This window comes from Syngnathus leptorhynchus, chromosome 8 (genome assembly GCF_054491065.1).
Source record: "Syngnathus leptorhynchus isolate UIUO chromosome 8, UIUO_Slep, whole genome shotgun sequence".
In the NCBI taxonomy this organism is placed as follows: Eukaryota; Metazoa; Chordata; class Actinopteri; order Syngnathiformes; family Syngnathidae; genus Syngnathus; species Syngnathus leptorhynchus.
Window position 1 is genome coordinate 7,538,829 of NC_141202.1, and position 20,563 is coordinate 7,559,391.

General features: G+C 41.1%; 4 protein-coding genes across 5 annotated transcripts; 2 read left to right on the plus strand and 2 right to left on the minus strand.

Annotated features, from left to right (window-relative positions):
- Positions 1-310: 310 nt before the first annotated feature.
- Positions 311-4,753, minus strand: seh1l (SEH1-like (S. cerevisiae)). 2 transcript variants are annotated; one of them, XM_085917936.1, is made up of 9 exons: positions 4,233-4,753; positions 3,831-3,881; positions 3,590-3,736; positions 3,187-3,398; positions 2,554-2,652; positions 2,305-2,445; positions 2,023-2,177; positions 1,740-1,893; positions 311-612 (listed from the first exon to the last, which is right to left on the minus strand). In XM_085917936.1, exons 1-9 carry the CDS (start codon positions 4,341-4,343, stop codon positions 435-437), a joined length of 1,248 nt encoding a protein of 415 aa, XP_085774062.1. In that variant the 5' UTR covers positions 4,344-4,753; the 3' UTR covers positions 311-434. The 2 variants fall into 2 exon arrangements, with proteins under 2 accessions (XP_085774062.1, XP_085774061.1); XM_085917935.1 differs by lacking the exon at positions 311-612 and having other exon boundaries at positions 1,405-1,893; positions 4,233-4,710.
- A 709-nt stretch (positions 4,754-5,462) lies between these two features.
- ptpn2a (protein tyrosine phosphatase non-receptor type 2a) lies at positions 5,463-11,318 on the plus strand. The gene is made up of 9 exons (XM_085917934.1): positions 5,463-5,739; positions 7,200-7,290; positions 7,463-7,563; positions 7,657-7,755; positions 8,044-8,181; positions 8,463-8,672; positions 8,962-9,123; positions 9,313-9,500; positions 9,752-11,318. Exons 1-9 carry the CDS (start codon positions 5,683-5,685, stop codon positions 9,939-9,941), a joined length of 1,236 nt encoding a protein of 411 aa, XP_085774060.1. The 5' UTR covers positions 5,463-5,682; the 3' UTR covers positions 9,942-11,318.
- dync2i2 (dynein 2 intermediate chain 2) lies at positions 10,996-14,697 on the minus strand. The gene is made up of 9 exons (XM_085917933.1): positions 14,400-14,697; positions 14,036-14,296; positions 13,836-13,945; positions 13,528-13,685; positions 13,334-13,443; positions 12,951-13,115; positions 12,490-12,722; positions 12,249-12,406; positions 10,996-12,144 (listed from the first exon to the last, which is right to left on the minus strand). The coding sequence occupies exons 1-9, from the start codon at positions 14,475-14,477 to the stop codon at positions 11,906-11,908; spliced, it is 1,512 nt and encodes a 503-aa protein (XP_085774059.1). The 5' UTR covers positions 14,478-14,697; the 3' UTR covers positions 10,996-11,905.
- Positions 14,698-14,707: 10 nt separating this feature from the next.
- On the plus strand, positions 14,708-19,932 carry cep76 (centrosomal protein 76). The gene is made up of 13 exons (XM_085917932.1): positions 14,708-15,095; positions 15,590-15,745; positions 15,847-15,931; positions 16,015-16,239; positions 16,309-16,494; positions 16,651-16,748; positions 16,885-17,013; positions 17,112-17,300; positions 18,183-18,349; positions 18,621-18,780; positions 18,910-19,083; positions 19,198-19,415; positions 19,536-19,932. The coding sequence occupies exons 1-13, from the start codon at positions 15,033-15,035 to the stop codon at positions 19,672-19,674; spliced, it is 1,989 nt and encodes a 662-aa protein (XP_085774058.1). The 5' UTR covers positions 14,708-15,032; the 3' UTR covers positions 19,675-19,932.
- The last annotated feature ends 631 nt before the right edge of the window (positions 19,933-20,563 follow it).

Genomic DNA, 20,563 nt, shown 5'->3' on the forward strand with positions numbered 1-20,563 from the left:
ATGAATTTTACCACTGATGACACATTTTTCATTTTATTTGTCAATCAGCTGGACCTTATTGTTCCGTGTATACACTAACAAAGTGACTATCCTTGAAAGTTCAGTAAAACTAAGAAGATAGTCGATTACATCATTGGTTCTACTAAGCAGCTGCAAGCAAAAGTCAAAACAGCTGCTTGCAAACTGTACAGCAACACTTTATGTCCATGGCACGTCGTGCAGCCTAGTAGGAATGAAATGAAGCTGAAATGTGAAATTAATATCTTCTTGAGAAACATATTGCTCCCAGAATAGAATGCATTCAGTTGCATGGTGAATGACAGAGCATTTATTTTTATGTTTACATATAGTGGAAAACATAAAGGACGAAAATGCACATCTTAATTAGAAGCCAATGTGTGGCCCATCTCTCTAATCATATTTTTCATGAATTATTATTGTCCGTCAGACTCCGGTAAGGACACCAGTGATCTTGAGGAAAGTCTGCGTGAAACAGATTGTTGCTGAGTCTGATTGTGTTCAGATTCACAGTGCTCTATGAGTGAGGGGGGAGGCAGCAGGTGACCATGTCTGGTTCCAGCTATAAGAGGATCCAGAGGGGGAAAGAAATACCTGAAGTCACAACAAATGAGAGAGGACAAAGACAAGAATGGGAGATGGACAAACACAAGTAGAAAATGGCATTAAAAGAAAATGAAATCACATACCGGGACAGAAGAATGACTGAAGTTATGGTATATCGAGATACACGTTATTTCTCCTCATTTAGGACCAGAATAACTATCAAAATATTCATGCATAATGACACAAATAGTAAAGCGGAACTTGATCATCTGAGACGAGCAGCTCTAGTAGACTCGACAGAAAAGTCCTTCCACATTCAGCATGCAACAGTCTGTATTGTTTGTAAGCACATCATTAGAAAATGAGGGGACTCATATTACAAAAGTGGTTGCAAAACTAAAGCACTTTGTTAGACATTAAATGTTAGACATTAAAAAACATTTTATGAAAATGCAAACATACACGTTAAGGACAAAGAGTGTGTTGGATCATAAACTTAAATATATGTTCTGTGTGTTCAAAATACTACACCATGAGACTATAGATCTGAGATGAACATCCATCATGACATTATTTGCATTTTAAAAAAAGTATCAAACAACATTTTCAGCCAAAATATACTTGCATTACTTTATTTTCTACTGCTACTACAGAAGGGCAAGATGTCACTAGAGTTTGGCTTAAGGATACAATTAAAATGTAGCTCGGGGATGTGTATTATAATTTCAAATCTGGATTTTGAAAGATTGCGACAAAAACTGATCAAACATATCGTTTGAATGTTCCCCTGTGACACACTACTTCAAAATGTTCCTTTGTATTTGAAATAATAGCCACAGCTTATATGAACATGTTTATTGCATGGTGGTTAGCCCTGGTACACTGCAAAATCAAAGCACGGGATTATTAACAAGCATCAGTACAAAACAAAACCAAAAACTACTTTTCCAAAAAAAAAAAAAAGATGTATAGAGCCTGGTTGCACAAATTGAATGCCAACAACCTGTATGTCGGAAAGCCGCAAGCCAAGCTCTTTGCATGAGTGCAGTTTGGCTCGGGGAATTTGCCAGTGAAGCGGTCAGAGTCCCGGGCAGTGCGAGGCATACCGGGGTTGTCAGTTCGGGCCGGCTCAGGTTGGGATGGGTGAGTGGTGTCAGGCAAACCACACCACCTACCTTCCTGCGGAAATTCCATTTAGGGCATTCTGGGCGGTCTGAGCGGAGGAGCCCACCACGGTTCTCATGGCTGTGGGCTGACCAGATGAACCAGTCAGTGGGCTGCCGTCTCCTTTCAAGATGCCCGTGCACTTCCAGTTGTCCATATAGTTGGCTGTGGAAAGATTTCATTTGATCGTAAAGTAATAATTTGATATGATTAAAATATTAAAACCAATGAAGGTTGGGGTGAAGTGTAGCCAGCATTGAAAAGGCAGGAGGGCCACTCTCAGTGGACACGAACCTTTCCATAGACGCACACAGCCATCATCCCCAGAAGAGGCCAGCAAGGTGCTGGTGATGTTCCAACTCACACGCCACACTTGCGAGTTGTGGTTGTCAAACTGGGCGACAATCTGGACCTCGAACTTGGTGGATCCTGTAGAGGTGCTCTCCTTTCTGAACGAATTTGAAGCACAACATGTAGTAAGTACTTGGTGTAATGTTGCAATCCATATCTGTGACTCACATATTAAAACGTCATCTTTAAAAAAAAAAAATAGATAGAAAACACTGACTAAGTCACCTTAGAGGGACAAGCTTAAAGATCCGGACGTCTTTTGTTGCAATAGCGAGGACATGGAAAGATCGTCCCAGATTTGGAGCAAAAGCAATGTCATGGACTGCATCCGTGATGGTCATCAGAGACTCGGCTTTGGCATATTTCCTTTCCCAAAAATGGCAGGTACAAAACGTAACGTCAATTAAGTTAGCGCTTACAAAGTGTTGTTTACACTGGAAACCATGTGACACATAACACTGGAAGAAACCTCACCTTGTGTTTTCATTGTATTCATAGATCTGAACTTTGCCACCATATGTCACATTACTGTCGTCGCTTCCCACGGCAAACATTGGCGGGTGAGCCCTAGAGCTGGTTTGGAAAAATATGCAGACGATTCAACTTGATGTAGTGCAATAGAGTCATATTTCAAAAGGCCCAAAACTCAGTTCAACTTGGCCTAAACACTGGAACTTGTCATGTCACTTTTCCTGCTATAAACATGATAAAAATGGAACATCGCAAGAGCAAACCATGTAAACAATCTTAATTTTGTATCAACGTATTTTAGCGAATCAGCAAGACGAAAACGGCTTCAAAGTAAAACCTCCTGTGGTTTGACTTGAACAATGGATAGCTGGAAAAGCCAACGATCTGAAAGAATGACTCATAATGTCGAGGTCTCAATATCGCACTTCCCAATAACCTGACCCGGCTCAGATTGGAATCAGGCACAGACAAGGCCATCCCGGAAATTTTGGAAACCAATCTATGCAGACCTTGTAGGGCGTGCCGTTAAGTTCACTAACCGAGACTCTGGCATCAACCCATACACTGTCAGATATGGAAGATTTTAATGACTGGTACACAATGCTTTTAAAACCTTGAATCAAACATCACTCTGACCTGGAGGGGTTCCAAGAAATGCAGCTGCAGCTGAGCTTGCAAGAGATTTCATGCTGCAGGGACCACTGACTGAGGTTCATGACATCTGGAGCCTCATAGATCCTCACCACTCCGTCCGCAGAACAGGTGGTCAGCATAAGGCCCATGTGTTTGGGAGCAAATTTCACATCAGTCACTGATGTTCGACTGTCCACAAGTGTGGTTCTTTTTATCTGCAAGAAAATAACAGGAGATCAGCACAAGATGATCATCTGTCTAAGATAAGGGTGTAAACAACTCTTATGATGACTATTGGAAAAAATGTCATTTCTACTGCTATGACTCTCAGTGACTTTTGAAACAAGATCATTTCAATGAGTTTGATCAGAAACGAGTTTGTTGATTTGTCTGGAATTGTACTGACCCAGTGGCTCTGCACTCTCTGTTTGTCATTTGACTCTCCTACAATCTCTTCCCAGACAGCCGCTGTCCTGTCAAAGGAGCATGAAGCGAGAACTTGTCCAAATTCTGGATGAGCCCAGGTCACTCTCCACACTGATCCACTATGTGTCTGCAGGCAGAAATAAATGAGCTAGTCAAGCTTAGCTTTCATGCAATTTACTGTAGAAATGCTGTCACCCAAAGTTGTAGCGGGTTCATCATACCTTCCAGCTGGCAGTGCAGTGCCACTCTCCACTCTCACTTTTATCCCAAACCTGAAATGGAACCAAATAGGATCTTGACTTATGTCACAGTCTCTGCGTCTAGGGCATCAATATTAAACACGACTATATTTTGAGATACATTCAAATCTTTACAGGCAGTCGGAGGAATCTTCTGTTTCGGTGTGTGCAGCATGACCTAGCTTGTATGCTACATGAGACAAATTCATATTTCCGACGAAAGCACCCTTTACTAAAACGCCAAAACTTGTAGGTAATAAATGCATTACTCACGTCCTTGAACGAATTAGCAAATGCAACAAAGTTGAAGTCCGCGCAATGTTTACAGAACGTGGGTAGGCTATAGTCAACTGAGGCTACTTAGGCTAACACGAGTTAACTTACTTTTACACTTTGGTCACTGGAACAAGTCGCCATTCTCCGACCATGAAAATCATACGACACATCATGAATTAGATCTTTATGATCTGCTGCAATGCTGCGTGCAACAAACATATTTGCGAGTACAGGTCACAAGTAACACACACTCTTCAGGCTAACATGCTTGTCATGACGTAACGTGAGGACAATATTTGTTGGCGGGCAACTCAAAATGACCATGTGATGACTCATAATGACCACAGCGAGGCGCATTTATCCTATTTGCTAACGCGTCTCGTCAGGGGTGTAAAAAAATCATTTATAAAATGCGCCTCTGTTTTTACGTAGCTTTATAATGTAGCCATAATATCAAGGTACATATAAAATATGAACAGTGACGGCACTTCGTCCGCTTTATCATTCTTCTTCGTTTTTGTCTTCTTCTTCTTCTTCTTCTTCTTCTTCTTCTTCTTCTGCTTCTTCTTCTTCTTCCTCTCCTCTACAATGGCTATTTGTAAACAGAGTGCATTACTGCCATCTATTGACCTACAGTGGTTACTGCTGCGGGAAAATTGTGACTTAAAATAGGCCTACAAATTTTGTAATCAAGAAAACAAAATTGTAATCAAGAGCTTACATTTTATTATCCTTTTATGGAATTGATACATTTGCTCTTTTTTAATGTTGTCCTCAAAAAACACAAATAGATCTGTAATGTAATTAAATCGGGCGACACATTGGTTCCCAGGTTATTCCTTATTATCAAGATGCCTTCCCTAAAAGGTACAATTGATCACTTCATTACAATTATACCAGACAATCGGACCTCGCAATGGATCTTCAGATATTTATTACTTTCTTTAGTTTGATCCTGACTCGGCTCAATTCAAGACCGTATCCTAGATCTGCTTTCTCGTTTACCAAGTATGGGGGAAAAAACAAATACATAATTCAAAGTGCAGATGGCTGAACACATCATATTCCACCCCTGCTTCATCAATCATTAGCTTGCCAGGATTGAGAGAACACAAAACTTAAAACGTGCTGCATTACAATTGCCAATGTTTTTTAAATTATATTTTACTGTCATTTCTTTATGTATTCAAAAAAAAAAAGCTACATTTAAAACTATTCCAATGCCATGCAAAAACAATGTGGTTTCCAAGAGCGATATGCAAAAAGCTTGGACTAGAGGGGGGCGGAGAACTGGCAAGCAAACGTCATCTGCGACTGCGTGCAGTTGTAGTGGACCAGTCACAGACGGACAGAGAGACAGGGAGACAGACAAACAGACAGACTCCCCGCAGGGATCCCCACGGTCTCACGCACGCACACACACACACACACACACACACACGCTTGCTTACACACGACTGTGAACTGTGTCGATGGCTTCCAGAGAGGAGTAACTTGGTGAAGGCTGCCGCAAACATTTAGTCATCCAGAAAGTCTCCGGAGCGCTCTCCACATTACAATGGAGCAAGAATTTGAAGACATTAATTTTTCCGGGGGATGGCAAAACATTTACAACGTAAGTTTGTCAGTATTTACTGGGCCTTTAGTGTTTTGATGACGCGCGTTTGCTAATTAAACGACTAGTAAGCGAATCGTATAGCTAAGACAGTTCTTTTTTTTTTTTTTTACTTAAACCTGCGATCGAGCCGTCTAATTGTAGTCACGTGGCTATTTATTCTATTTTTGCGAATGAGAATTCTTTAACCCACCCACTTTTCTCGAAAGACTAACGAGAACTAGCTTTCTGTGCTAGTAGACCACGACTTCCGTAGCAATAAAATGTGCAAATGCAGTGTTCCAAGTTGAGCTCAGTTAGCTAATGCCATTTGACCGCAGCACACGCACTTGCACACCCACCCACCCTAGCGTCAGTTTCTGAGAAGTCGTCATCATCAGGACTTCCAAAGAAGGCACGTGTTGTACACCGCCATCTCCAAGGGAGCCAGCCGTGCGTTCACATTATCACACTTCGGTTCCGGTTTAACCCAGGCTCTGACCATGTCAGATAAAACCTACTTATAGCTTTTCAAAAGCGACGCTCACGCAACCAACACAACAACAAAAGCGCCATTGACAATGAAAACAAACCGCTTTAGTTCAATCGTAGTAACCAGCTAGTGAAGTTGTTATTACATGTTAGTACATGTACAGGCAGCGTGGCGCGATGATAATAATCATCGTAATAGTAAATAGTTGTGGTCAGAGGTTTTGGCACTGGTTTGTATTTTTGTTTCACTTTTAATCGGGTTGCACTTTATGCTGCTTCAGCAATTTCGTTTTTAAACAAAACAAGCATACCCACACCTTTTAATTAACATGAGATACCAAAAGATAAACATTGCAGGGGGTATTTTAGTTAGGATTGACTTCAGTCGCTTGCACACAAATATTTAGTAGTCTGGAGTGTTTTCACAAATTTAACAGGGTTCAAATCCATGACATTTTGTGTGATTCCACATGCCCTTTTTATGGGTCGTTAACTTTAATTCAGATTTTGGAACTTAACTTTCCCAAATCACCCGTTGATTCACCGCAACATCCTAGTGCTGCCTCAGGCTGTCATGGTAATTCAAGTATACTGACCTTTAGGCCTGTTTGCATGTGATAGGACGACCAATGGAAATTGGCTGAATTAAGTTGGATTTACAAAGAGGGCGTTGAGTGCGCTATAATGCTTGATGCTTCCGGTGTTATGACGAAAGCACAGCGGATATGTTAGACACCAGGGAAAAAACTGAAAACTAAAATGTAAATGTCATTATTAGCTGATTTGTTACTGTCAAATCTAACGTCAAAAGACCAGTCGAGCAGGAAAGCGTGCCAACTGAAACAAATGCAGCATGCATTTACATTGCATTACTGGCAGAGTTCAACCTTGCTTCTCGTCCTGACAAAAACAGCTATGTCATCTTGATGAATGGACAAGACTGGTTTTTAATGACGTAACATTCTTTATGTTATTCTCTGCTTTGACAGGAAATCCGTAACCAAGCCAGTGAATATCCCTACAATGTGGCAAAACTTCCTGTGAATCGCAATTTGAATCGCTACAGGGATGTTAGTCCATGTAAGTCTCACTTGTATGTCGAGAGGGCCATAATGTGTATCAATGTTGTGTTGGAAGTAAATAACATTCAGTTCAATATCATTAAGAAGAAACAAAAATAATGACGAGAGGTCGGTATGGTCAATAATGTCTTTGTAACTTCGGTAGTTGTGATTGTCTCTCCTGACTTTAGACGATCACAGCCGGGTAAAACTTGCAAGCTCGGAAAATGACTACATCAATGCAAGTTTAGTCACAGTGGACGAAGCCCGTCGAGCTTATATTCTTTCTCAGGTGAGGTGTGTTACCAGTAAGTCTGTAAGGGTTCACTCAACGGTGAATTTGGGGGAAAAAATGTTTTTCAAATTTTCCTATTGACATTTACAGGGCCCTTTAAGAAACACTTGTGGTCACTTCTGGCTGATGATTTGGGAGCAGTGTTCCAAAGCTGTTATCATGCTGAACAGAATCATCGAAAAGGGATCTGTAAGTACATTTCAGCAGCAGTCTTCTTTTTTTTCTTTTTTCGTGAGGCATTGACATGGATTTATTCATTTATAGATATTACAAAATAAAACGCCACGTTTTTCACTCTGAAGTGTTTCAAATCTGATCGATTGTGATAGTCATCAAATAAATGTTGAATTTTCAGTAAGCCTGCTTTGGGTTGGCAAGTTTAGTTGCTTTCATGATTGTGTTTGCCAGTGCTGATCTGAAGCTACCTACATTGTTTTACGAAGAAGGCAGGCTTTAATTCATTTTTCATTTTTACAGGAAAAGTGTGCACAATACTGGCCGACTACAGAGGAACTCCAAATGTCTTTCACCGACACGGGATTTGTTGTCAGGCTGATTTCAGAGGAGGACCATTCCTATTTCACAATCCGAGTGCTAAAATTACAAAACACAAAGGTAAGCTCTAGTCTTGGCAAAGGAAGACTTATGGGGCATGTTTGGATAAGACATTTTGTTTGACAAATTGTTTTGTCAGCTGCAACTTCTATTGTTTTATTATGTTCCCATGAGTTATGATATCAATCCCTGCAGCAAAATTGAAATGAAATGCTTTAGTGAGAACTTGAGTTGTATCCTTCTGGTAATTCTTCTCCAGTGACAAATCATCCTGTTTATGCAGAACTCTGTTCACACAGTCCTCAGGTCACGATTTAAACACCACTCATTGTTTGTTACAGACTGAGGAGTGGAGATCCATTTATCACTTTCACTACACCGCATGGCCGGATTTTGGTGTTCCAGAATCGCCTGCCTCCTTCCTCAACTTCCTTTTCAAAGTTCGGGAGTCTGGTTCACTGGGAACGGAGCACGGGCCCTCAGTTGTGCACTGCAGTGCTGGGATTGGGCGTTCCGGGACCTTTGCCTTGGTAGACACCTGCCTGGTCTTGGTGAGAACAGAGATTGTCCCAAAATGTTTCCACTGTGGATAATATGTGTTGCGAAGGGTTGACAAAGCGTCACAAATTCAAAAAAAATATTGATATCATTTTATATTAATAACCAGGTGCAGGTGAGAACAGAAAATCCTTGTCGATCTTGCCCCATTACTCTGCCGACTCTCCATTATCATTAAAATGCCAGACATGACTGCAATCCTTGTCAAAATAGTTGAACATTTGGATTTTACTCAAGGGACATGGCAACTGTGTGAACCTTTTTATCAAATGTGTTTTACAGATGGATCGGAGGAATAATCCGTCCTCAGTGGACATACAGAAGGTCCTTCTGGATATGAGGGAATACCGCATGGGCCTGATCCAGACTGCTGACCAACTGCGCTTTTCCTACATGGCCGTCATCGAGGGAGCCAAACTCCTTGTGAACAACGGTTCAGCACAGGTAGCTCTTTGCCCGGATGTGACAATTATTAGTTCAATACAGTTGGTCAAGTCATTTTTGATTCTCTCTGCAGCATATTTAAATTGGGCCCACAACCTTTTGCTACTCTGCCAAATCAATAAACAGCTTTCCATATGATATTGTAGTTCTCCGTGTGATCTGAATTATTGTTTTTTTTTTTTGTATCAGGTCCAATCGGAAGTGATTTCCAGAGGTGACCTGGAGACAGACATGACTCCACCTAACCCTCCACCTCGACCTCACTTAAACAACAGCAGACCTTGCCTGGAGTCCCAGCTCCTCTTAAAAGAAAGCACGCCCCTGCTTGTGGAGAAGCCTCAGTACCAAGACGACAGCGAGGCAGACATCGCTGGACAGTAAGACAAAAAAATGTCTTTTCATCTATCTGTCCAAGAAGTTGAAATGTAATAAAGATAAAGAAAAGATGGCTTCATAGATTATGAATCCAATAAGGAACGTTAAGTAACATACAGTGGAGGAAATAAGTATTTGATCCCTCACTAAGATTGTGAATTTGAACAATGAGACACGGAATATAGAAAAGGAAAACTCACGCCTTAAACATTTGAGTGTTTTTGATGACTCATCGCTTCTCTTTCTCTTACAGTGTGAAGAGGCGAAACCGTGAAAATAGGATTGCCAGCACCACACAGAAGGTCCAGCAAATGAAACAGAAACTGAGCGACTCGGAGAGAAAAAAAGAAAAGTGGCAGTATTGGAGACCCATTCTGCTTAATGTCGGCGCTGGTGCCGCGTTGGCTTTTGGTCTGCTGGTGTGCTGGATGTACTCCCAGTGAACGTTTCTCACAGTCACTTTGAACTGACTCTTATTTTGCAAGAGTACCTGAGATTAGGTACTTCTCAAAGTAGATTTAGAGGGTATTTATTTCTTAAGGTCACAATGCAGGAGCGCTAGATCAAATGACTGTGTATATTTTTTAATAGATCTGAACAAAATTAGTTACATCTCAGGATCTTGGTGCCAGCATGATGATTTCCTTTTTCTTATTGTCTCTGAATGTACTGTATCATTTCATTGGAGAAATTTAAATGAAAGGTGCAGCGCAAAAGAATTTCTTTTTCATTTTTTTTTTCTTTACAATGGTCAGATGTTTGTAACCCATTACTCGTTCACATCTTTACATTTAGAAATTCATACTTTTCAGGAATTTGATACTCGAGTGTTGGAGTTTCTTCTCACTCCACCATCACGTTGTTGAGTTTCATTCATGCATTTAATATGTATGGAAATGCTGCACTTGTTCTTCCATTCGCGTTCAGCGGGGCATCCCAAAATAGATTAACTATATATTTTTAGACGACTGGACATTTAGAAATAGCTGCCTTGCTTTTATTTCACCTCGGATAAATAAAGTTCTTTTCTTTCATTTTATGGGTGAATGTTTAGCTTTCATGTCGTTTGTTTGGAAGCGACAAATGGTTGGGGTACTTCACCTCATGGTGCACCTATTGACCCACTGGATGGGCTCGTTTTTGTGTCGTTACAGGTTATCCCGCTGTTGCCCTTCAAAGAAACCAAAGCAAACTTGGTCATTTTCTTCATCTTTTTTTTCGTTAGGTAGAATGTATATTCTGTTGGATCTGTGACACAACTGACTCTTGATTACTTGTTGCACCTTGGTGTTGCATGTAACTTAACCGTACTGGTTTGCAACTAACTGGGACCAAGCTTATATTAGGTGGAAGTGCACAGCGGATTCATTTTCCTCTGTGAGCAAATGTAAAATGTCTGTGTTTGCTGTTTGAGGATGTGCCTTTGTGTGATTTTAAATGGAACAAAATGTGTGCTACCAGGTTTCCTGTAATCTCAAGATTTGAATTTGTGTGAGCTTTTATTTTCCTGGACAAAAAAAAAAAAAAAAAAACATGCTCGCAAGGAGTTTGTCAATTCTGTCATAGGCATGGTCTGAATTGGTTTGGATGTTTTGACATTGACTGAATCGTTCACCGTCTGGCTTTTATCAATTTTTCATTGAGCACATAATTTTTATTTTATTTATGGCATTCCATTTATTTTTGCTTTCCAGATCCAATGTTTTAAGTTTGATACTATGTCAAGTTACAATGACTATAAAAATGTTTTGAACAAAACATGAAATACTTCTTAAATAAAACAATATCCTTTTTTTTTCCCCCCAAAAAAACTTGGCCTTGCACTGTTATTTTCCAAAAGACACATTACAGTTTTCATGACAGCTTTTAACATTTCTGCTCTACTTTTGGAAGAATATTATTCAGTGCGTGAGCTTAATCATTCTTGGCAGATAGGCAGTTTTCTCCCAATGGATTCCAGGAAGTGATTCAGTATTTCAAGTGAAGTTCTGGCTCATTGACCACCATTGATTCATATGCTGTCGCCTGAAGTACTTTGATTTTTTCAAAATGATTTCCAAATGTTCACATGAATGTACTGGGAAAATGTTTTCAATTGTGTGAATAAGAGGGCTGTCATTCCTGCACCACCTTTGCACTTATGTGTCACCACAAACCCGTGAAGTATGCATCTACTCCAAAAAACTTCCACTGGACAAAAAAAAAAGGGACTCCGTGTGATCCTTTATGATATCCAGTGACTTCAGGCCCATAGGAGACACGAGCAGAAGTTTGCTCTCCCAAAGACCCAAATTTCAGTTCTTTGGGCATATTGGCCAAAAATCTAAACCTGTGATGATCAATCCCATAAAACTGTAAGTGGCACAACAAATAGTCCACCGCAGCAGTTTTCATCCATCCAATCGTGTCATTCGGCTACTTGATTGGCTATCTGTTCTAGAAGATGGCTCTCTGTGGGCATCTGCTCTGTCAAATCAGTGCTGAGTTTCCAGACACCAACTGTCCCATCTGTTTTTCCCACTGCAAGGAGGCCAGGATTTTGACAGTTGAAGGCCAAACAAGTTGCAGCATGACCAACGCCTCCTGGTTCGATCGTGGCTGCAGGTCTAAGGGACCGGCGATTCAGATCAAATATTTGAACCTCACCTGGTGGAAGAAGAGTGCCTTTAGAGGGCTTGACATGAACTTTTTGAAAAGTAAGCTTTTTGTTCTTATTGACAGTGAGATTTCCAACACTTCTGATACAGTACCTTGTCCGGTGGCTGCAGCAAAAAGCAGCGGCCTGGTTGGAGACCATTGCACTTTAAAAACATAAGTGTCGGACACTCGGAGTGAGCGCAGTGGGTTGGTCTGCAGCAGAGAATGGAGGTGAGCCAGACCATCAGTTCCTGCACTCAAAAACAGGTTCCTAATGAAAACAAAGCAACCATTTGTGAGTCACCGGTTATATTTCGACAGGATTTAGTTACTGATACGATCTTAAATCTGTACCTATGAAAAGGTGAACAGTGTATGGAGTGGACAGGGCCTCTAGCAGGCCTAAAGGAGAAGACTGATGGAGTTCTTAGTGGCACACTCAGACATTCAGATGGGACTGCTGCTGGTGTCTGGGAGGAGAGGGAGCATCTAAGCAGAAGGCCACCCTCGGAGCCTACTAAGAACGTGTCTGGGTCCCATGGAGACAGATCCAAGGAGGTGACACCCACAGTGCCGGTGCCTTGACCCTAAAAACCAAAATAAAATATTGTAAAACAGACATTTCATCTGTATACGCAATAGATCATTAAAAAAAAAAAACTCTCTTGACCCATTATAAACAACATTTGATTTGAAAAAGGAGATATTACCTGGAATTTCCCTTTGTGGGGCAAATAAATCAATATCTTATCTCATCTCTTTGAATATGAACATTTTGTTGCTTTGAAATAAATGTCAAAGTATTCCTTTGTCACCTTGAAGCTGCTGCTGGAAAGTATTTGCTGTTGCACAAGCGCAAAGGCGGCTTTCAGGACACATTTTCCTTGCTCCGTGTTCACTGTCCAAAGAAGAATCCTCCCTCCAGAGCATGCACTCAAAACACCAAACTCTCCTTTATTATGAAGAGGCACCCAGGTAACCTAAGTTACACATAGCAACATTCAAATGAGCCTTATTGTAATCCAACAATTATCACTTCAATGTACTGTGCATATGAATAAACTGGTTAACATGGAATTATGTCGGACTTTATTGTGGGAATTTTTTTTTTTGAAATTTACTTTTCTCACCACACCCGCTTTTGGTTCCTTTATAGCGCCACACAAGAGAAAAAGATAACATCATTAGACTCACTCACCTGACAAACAGGCTCTCTGTGGCTATCTGCAGACATGCCAGTTTGTGCCAGTACTGGATCTGTAGACTGACTGGTGTCCCAGACTATCACTTCCCCAGTATACAAACCACCTGCAAGCCAGCCACAGCAGCACAGACACTCAAATACACGGCTGTCAAATAATGATGCAAAGAAACACAGCCCGTGTTATATACCTGCCATAAAAGCGGGGTGCTTGGGGTGACAACACAGAGATGTCACTGTAGTTGGAACATCTATGACCAGATCAGCTTGTTTGGGGTTCAGACCTCCATGATCAATGTTCCACATACAAATATATGACTTGTCATTGCTCCAATCACCTTCTGCCAACCTGACAATCACACAAGCATATTGCCTTCCTCAATGAATGACATTCTTGACAGAGGTTTACTGCAGGAGAGCTTTTCCAAGTTTCTCAGAAAAGGTAAAGGACACCAAGCTTTGGAATGATTCCTGGTACGAATCATGGGAAGAAACATACCGGCCATAAGCACAGGCTATTACTGCACCGGTACAACTCCAGGACACACTTGTTACATGAAGACCTAGCTCTGAGGCCTTGGGATGTTGAAGTTGATGAAGGCAAAAAACCTAAAAAAAAAAATGGATAAAAGTGGAATAAACACAAGTTATAAAATTGATGTGTCTAACATTTTATGGCCCACAAGTTTTACTGCTTACCATCTGATTGTGTTCTTCCCAGTTCACCTGAAAGCCATCAAAAGCATGACTTTTGGAATTTTTGACCAACTCTCGGATGACTTGGGCTTCAACTTGATGTAGGAACTCCTTCAAGCCCGGCAAATGGAGCACCTTGTCGGGGTTCTGTAGGAACTCTGTCGTTACATGATACTGGAGTTCTGTTTGAGTACTTCCAACAACACTGGAACGAGTCTGTACTTCTGCTTCAGCATTGTGAATGGTCCTGGTCTGACAGCCTCTCTGACACATGTATTAGAATCAAGTCAATCAATTAGAATGCAAAGGAAGCACAGACGATTCATGGATTTTAATATGGTTAGCAAATACCATCGCTCAAACGTACCGACTCTTGCGACGACTGCTGAGATTTTCTCCAGGATGACTGCATATTCACTGACACTTGTTCTTCGTCAGTAAACATGATTATGAAATGACAAAACGAAGGTAAACAGCAACCTTGACTACTAAATATACTATTCAACTTCCGTCAACAAAAGCCGACTTCTTCTACGCCTCGAAAGCTTAAATAAGGTGCATTACTGCCATCTTTTGGTGCATTATTGCCACCCTATTTGCCACATCCAAAATGGCGGCGAAGTCGACGTGACCGACTCCAGAAAGGGTCCTTATTAACCCTACGTCGCAAACCATGACGTAGTAGACACCCGGAATAACTAGTTATTTTCAATACCAAAGATATTTTGATGAAGCGTGCATTAACACGTGTATACGATGCGGTTTTATGTTCACGTTTAACAAACAAAATAAAAGGTTAAGCAGTTCTGAAAATGGATAAATGGAAAGACATGGGAGTCATCAGGCATCTGCAAAGACACGTTCCCGCTTGTTTGTCGCGGTCGACAGAACAGTCGAGTTGTTTACATTGATCCCAGTTGTTGTCAAGTAGAAAATACACTTTTTACCTGAAACTAGACTACCGTTAGCGAGTTGAGTTCTCAGGAGCACTGCTGCAAAAATGGCTCTTCCTCCGGAGAAGGCCTCTGAGCTGAAGCAAATCATTCACAACCATCTGATTAAGGTAAAGATCCTGGAACGTTTATCGCTTATGGACACTTGAAATGACAAACGCTCATGTTTTGTCACTTGCAGAATTTAACTTGAATGCATGCACAAATTGTATACCGATTTTCACTAATCAAAGCCCTCGTTTTTTCTTAAGGACATCAACTTTTCATCATAATACTATATAAGTAGTGTAAATGTAATCATATTTAGGAATTACGAGTTAGGTTCAGCATCATTGGGATTTCCCCCTTAAACGTGATATGATTTTTTTATTAGGCAACTTATAGGCACCTCTAGGCCAATTATAATATCCTCTAGTAAAGATGATTAGTTAGTTCAACACGCCAACCTGCTGTCATTCTAAACAGGGCTTAGTATAATTTTTTGTTGAATGTCTTGGTCTATATTGTCATTGTATGAGAAATCCAAATTGACGGCAGCAGTAGGTTGTACATTGAAGCAAATATACAATGTAATCTTTTTCCTTTCCTGTTGTTTCTGCATTAGATGGATATTCATGGGAAGATCCGAGAGGTGTTGTCGGAGACTTTGAGGGATGACCAAGGTAGAACGCATCAAGTGTTATCTGAAGCAGACTTTCTCCATGCACTGCAGCGCAGAGGCATCATTGATGACGTGATGAAGGACCTACAAGTTCCACAGGTTGCTCCACACATTTATTTTGCCTTGTATTGTGTTAATCCACTGTTAATTGATTAAATCTAAATATTTGCATTTTCCTTTCTCACGTCATGCTTTGCTAGATAGCATCTATGCATATGGAAGCAGGAGCTCCTCCAAAGTCCAGTCCTCAGTTGACGAACAAAGAAAGATTTCGCCCGACAAAAAGTATGAAGTATAAGCAAATAAGTCTAAATCAGTTCCACAGACAAGAAGTTATGAAATACTAAAATTGTTTTTTGACATTGCAGCCAATATGGACCCATCTAGACGTTACCTGTATTTGCAAGTGCTTGGTGGCAAGGCCTTCTTGGAGCACTTACAGGAGCCAGAGCCTTTACCTGGTCAGGCGTGCTCCACATTCAAGTTATTCCTGCACTTCCGAAATCAGAGGTTTCACTCGAAGCCAGTACCCTGTGCCTGTGATCCTGACCTGCACGAAGGCTTCCTCTTCCAAATCCACATAGATGGCACAGGTCAGTAGAAATAATGATTCCAATTGGGTGGTTCTTGCGTGTTGCTGTAACATTCTTTTGGTTCTGCAGGAGAAAGAAGTAAGATGGCAGATGCGACTGCTATGCTGTCCATGTGGGATCCAATTCACTTGGTGCTGATCAGAACTGACACTTCCAGTGAGACGACGCTGGTCTCATCCTACTTCCTGGACTGGAGGACAGTTCTCAGTTCACCGAATGGGAAGACATGCTTGGCTGTGGAGCTGATGGGAGTGGGTGAGAGAACAAGTTATAATCTTGTGGGTTTTTTTTAAAGAATGTTTTAAAAGGATAAAGCCAATATTTTAAATATTCCATTCATCATTTAATTTTTTTTTTAATGTGTTTAAAAATATACTTATATTAATTCCCAAAGTTGTGTTGTGTCACCAGGAAGTGAATGCAAGTTAACGGCTGGTGTTTTGACAGTCAGTCTGGAGCTCTTTCCTCCTCTCACAGAAAAACTGAGTGCTGACATCATCAGCACACAGGTAAATAAAACCAACGCTGATTTAAATTCTGTATTTTTTCCCCATCCTGTTCGTGTACTTAACGATCCATCAATGCAGTTGTCGTCGGTGTAAGCCTGCCTAAGCATATTAATGACATTGCATATTTGTCATTCAGCAATCTCTGGAAAAGCAGAGGACAGCAGAGAAGGAGAGGATTTTCCTGGTGTATGCCAAACAGTGGTGGAGGGAGTTTCTTGAAATCCGCTCATCGAACCAGTCCAAAATGGTCAAGATTTTCGCCCAGGTTTGCTCATGTTTACATAAAAAAAAAAAAAAAAAAAAAAAATGTTTTTGTAACATTTGTGGGAAGATTACCCAGCTGGGTTTCTGTATAATCTTCAGGATGAAAATGGAATCAACAGGCCGGCGTGCTCCTATGTGCATATCCTCCGGGCCGGCCGACTGCTAGATAGTCCTCGACGGGCGGCCCGCTTTGTTAGCCTCCTGGCGCATGAGAAGGCCCCAGTGGTGGGAGGAGGAGAGAAGCATGAGCAGTGGTGCACATTATTGGCTTTCCTGTGCCGAGGAAAGGTAATGTTAACAATTATTGCTGCAGTAAAAAAAATGAATTCAAGTTGTCCGTGACATCAAATTCACTCATATCAACTATAGCATTTATTTTATTTGCACAGTTTGCTGATATCTAACACAAAATCACACATTACAATTTTTGCTTAACTCTCTCAACAATTGTGATCTCAAATTATATTTTATTGATGACAGCGTGATAGCCTTTCTGAGAAGAAAGGGTTTGTGCAGTCATGCCTTTTCCTGTGGATTTCCCGGACCACCACAGGATAAATGTTTCCCGCTGCTCTGCTGTTTGTGCCTGGCAAGACAGACACAACACAGCTCTCACAAAGTGCCGCCTTGTCTGCTATGATTTACGAGTTTCATTCCAAGGAAAATTAATTTAGCCTCATCTGTCCCCAGCCTGTTGGGATGCTGCCGTCCATATTAGCACTACAGGGGAACATCTATCATTCTGAGATGTCGTGAGATGGAGCCAGCATACTGCAGCAGCAGTCAGCTCTAGTTGCACCTCTTTACAGGAAAACCTTTTCCAGGATGAAGACAGTTGCTTGCTGGCACTGTCACAAAGCATATTGAACGGACTGAAATTCAGCATGGTGGACATTTAACATCACAGTTGTGAAATTTACAGTCAATTACGGATCGATTTTTTTTTTTTTTTTTCCTATTCCAGCAGAATTCAGTCCCCTTTCACCACAAAAACATGTTTCACAAACAAGTCGTGTACACATCCTTCAAATGTCGCTTATGGTCTTGAATCATTTTCTGTGCAATTTAACATGGTCAGTGTAGGTGTTGCATAATGATCACCAGATTGATGTCAAGAGATTAGCAGCCTATAAATAATGCATTTGACCTTATTTGTGTGTTCACCCACAGGGGGACTGTGAGGATCACTCAACCTTGTTGTGCAGCCTCTTGCTGGGCTTTGGCCTTGATGCTTATGTGTGTGTGGGCACCAAAGCTAAGGGGATACCTCACACCTGGGTCATGACCCGAGGTACCGATGGAAGTATAACTTTCTGGGAGAGCTTGACTGCACACAGGTTTGTTTTTTACTCACATACTAACAAAATCACTCCACAATCACAGTCGTGCTTCCAGATCCGGCAATTTGGATTTCTCTGTTTGAAGACGTTTCGCCTTTTCTCGGAAGAGAGGCGAAACATCTTCCGAGACGAGCCGAGCAACTCGGTTGCGATCGATTCAATTCCTTGAGAAAGAAACGACCTGGATGAGAGAAGATCCAGAAGCATGTGTCTGTTAATTTGAACAATATGCTTTCAAAGTTGCTTATTGTTACCTACGTTTGGTCAGGTACCTTCATCAAGCCATTGATCCCGATGCCCCACCTTTGGCCCCCCAGCCTAAACCCTCATACCCCTACCGCACTGTGGGCTGCGTCTTCAACCACCAGAGCTTCCTGGCTAACTGTCAACCCTCTGACGCCGTGGAGCTGTGTGTCTTTGACCTCCAGGTAAAGCAGCAGGTGTTTATTCTGTATGTGCCGATAATTCGTCTCCAAGATTGGTTTGGGAGATAACACAATAGGTTTTAGTCTGATATTTAAAATTGCATTTGAAAGGTGTCATTTCTCTCCTTTTAGAATCAATCTCGGTGGAAAGCAATGAGTGAAGAGGCTCTGAAGTCAGTGTGTGACTCTGGCTCTCTCAACTCTCTGCCTCCTCTCCCTCCACTCACCTCATCATCTCTTGATGCTGCTGCTGTTAGCAATCAGTTGGAGCTGGAGATGAGGTACTTGATCTCCGAGCACAGGAAGGTACGACATAGTGGACAAATAAACGTTTTTGGGCTTTTCAATCATTTATACGCTTCTTTTCTCTGCACTGAGGAGCAAATTTAAACTCCTGATGTGGTTCTGTGTCATGTTCAGGACTTGAATCTGACAACAGTCTGGGATGACCACCTGTCCTACCTGCTGTCGTCGGCCTTGTCAGCCTACGAGATGGAACGCTGCACTGGGGTCTCGTGTGGAAATGAGGAATTCCAGGATGCAGTAAGGAGGGCTGTTCCAGACGGGCACACTTTTAAAGGCTTCCCCATTCACTTCCTGCACCGCAATGCTCGTAGAGCTTTTGCCACGTGCCTCAAGTAAGCTTGAAACTTTTAATAGTGCCCACTCAAATTTTTTGGTGTTGGTTTTTAATTCTCACTTTTGATATTTCAAGAAGTTATTCCCAATTCAGTTTTGTGTCTTGTGTTGTTGTGCAGGTCTCGTTTCTGCGAGGAGATAGTGTGTTGTCGCGGTGACCACGTGAGGCTGGCCCTTCGTGTTCGGGTTTTTATTTATCCAGAGAATGTATGTGCCGTGTGGTTTATGTTTGCTTGTAAGTATCGCTGTGTGCTCTGACAGTCCCCGACTGATGTCTGCGATGATGTCATAACTATCAATTTAAAGCACTGTCTATTGGACATTGAGACTCAAGATTTTATTCCATACAATATCATGATTAAGAAACTTACAGGTACATTTGATGACTCTGTTTTTATGATCATGCTGACAGTTTTTTTGACTGGCTGTCTCTGCTTTTCTTATATTGCAGTCTTGCACTTTTCAACTGTGTTTGTCTAGATTTATTGTAAATAAATATTTTCTCATTTTTGTGAACTTGTTTGAAACACTTGTAATAATGACTTACATCACTTTATATTTTTGGAAGAAATGTACGCATATGGTCTGACTTAATTTAAACGCATACACTGGCAGTTCTGTGAATATTCTTGGTTTGAGATGTAAAATCAAACTGCAAAAAGATGAGTAATGTAGTCACAATAGTGCAACAATTTGCGTGCTGGTGAATTGTGATATTTTATTAATTGATGAGCAGTCATTAATTTAATGAGGAAAATGATGCGCTTCATATTCAACGAGCTTCCAAATTAGCTTTTGTAAACCCATCCAGCAAATTCAATTGTAATGTGTATTCTGCAGATACTCTTTTAGGTTGCCATGAATTGTAAGGTCTATTTGTAACTTCTCACTTGGACACTAGATGGCGGTATAGGATAAAGTTATTAGTGTACATGACGCTCATAGTGCTTTTAAGTCAGGTCACAGTTGCATGTACTCATCATGATATACACCACCATTTATTTTATTATATATTGTAGACAAATGTCTTATTTGTCTTTTAATTTTATATCAGAGTTCCGTCACGGCAACCAATGCCTTTGTCCTTCCAATGTCAATATTTTTTCATGGTCTTGTCTTTTTTTCCACATATTTACACATCAGATTG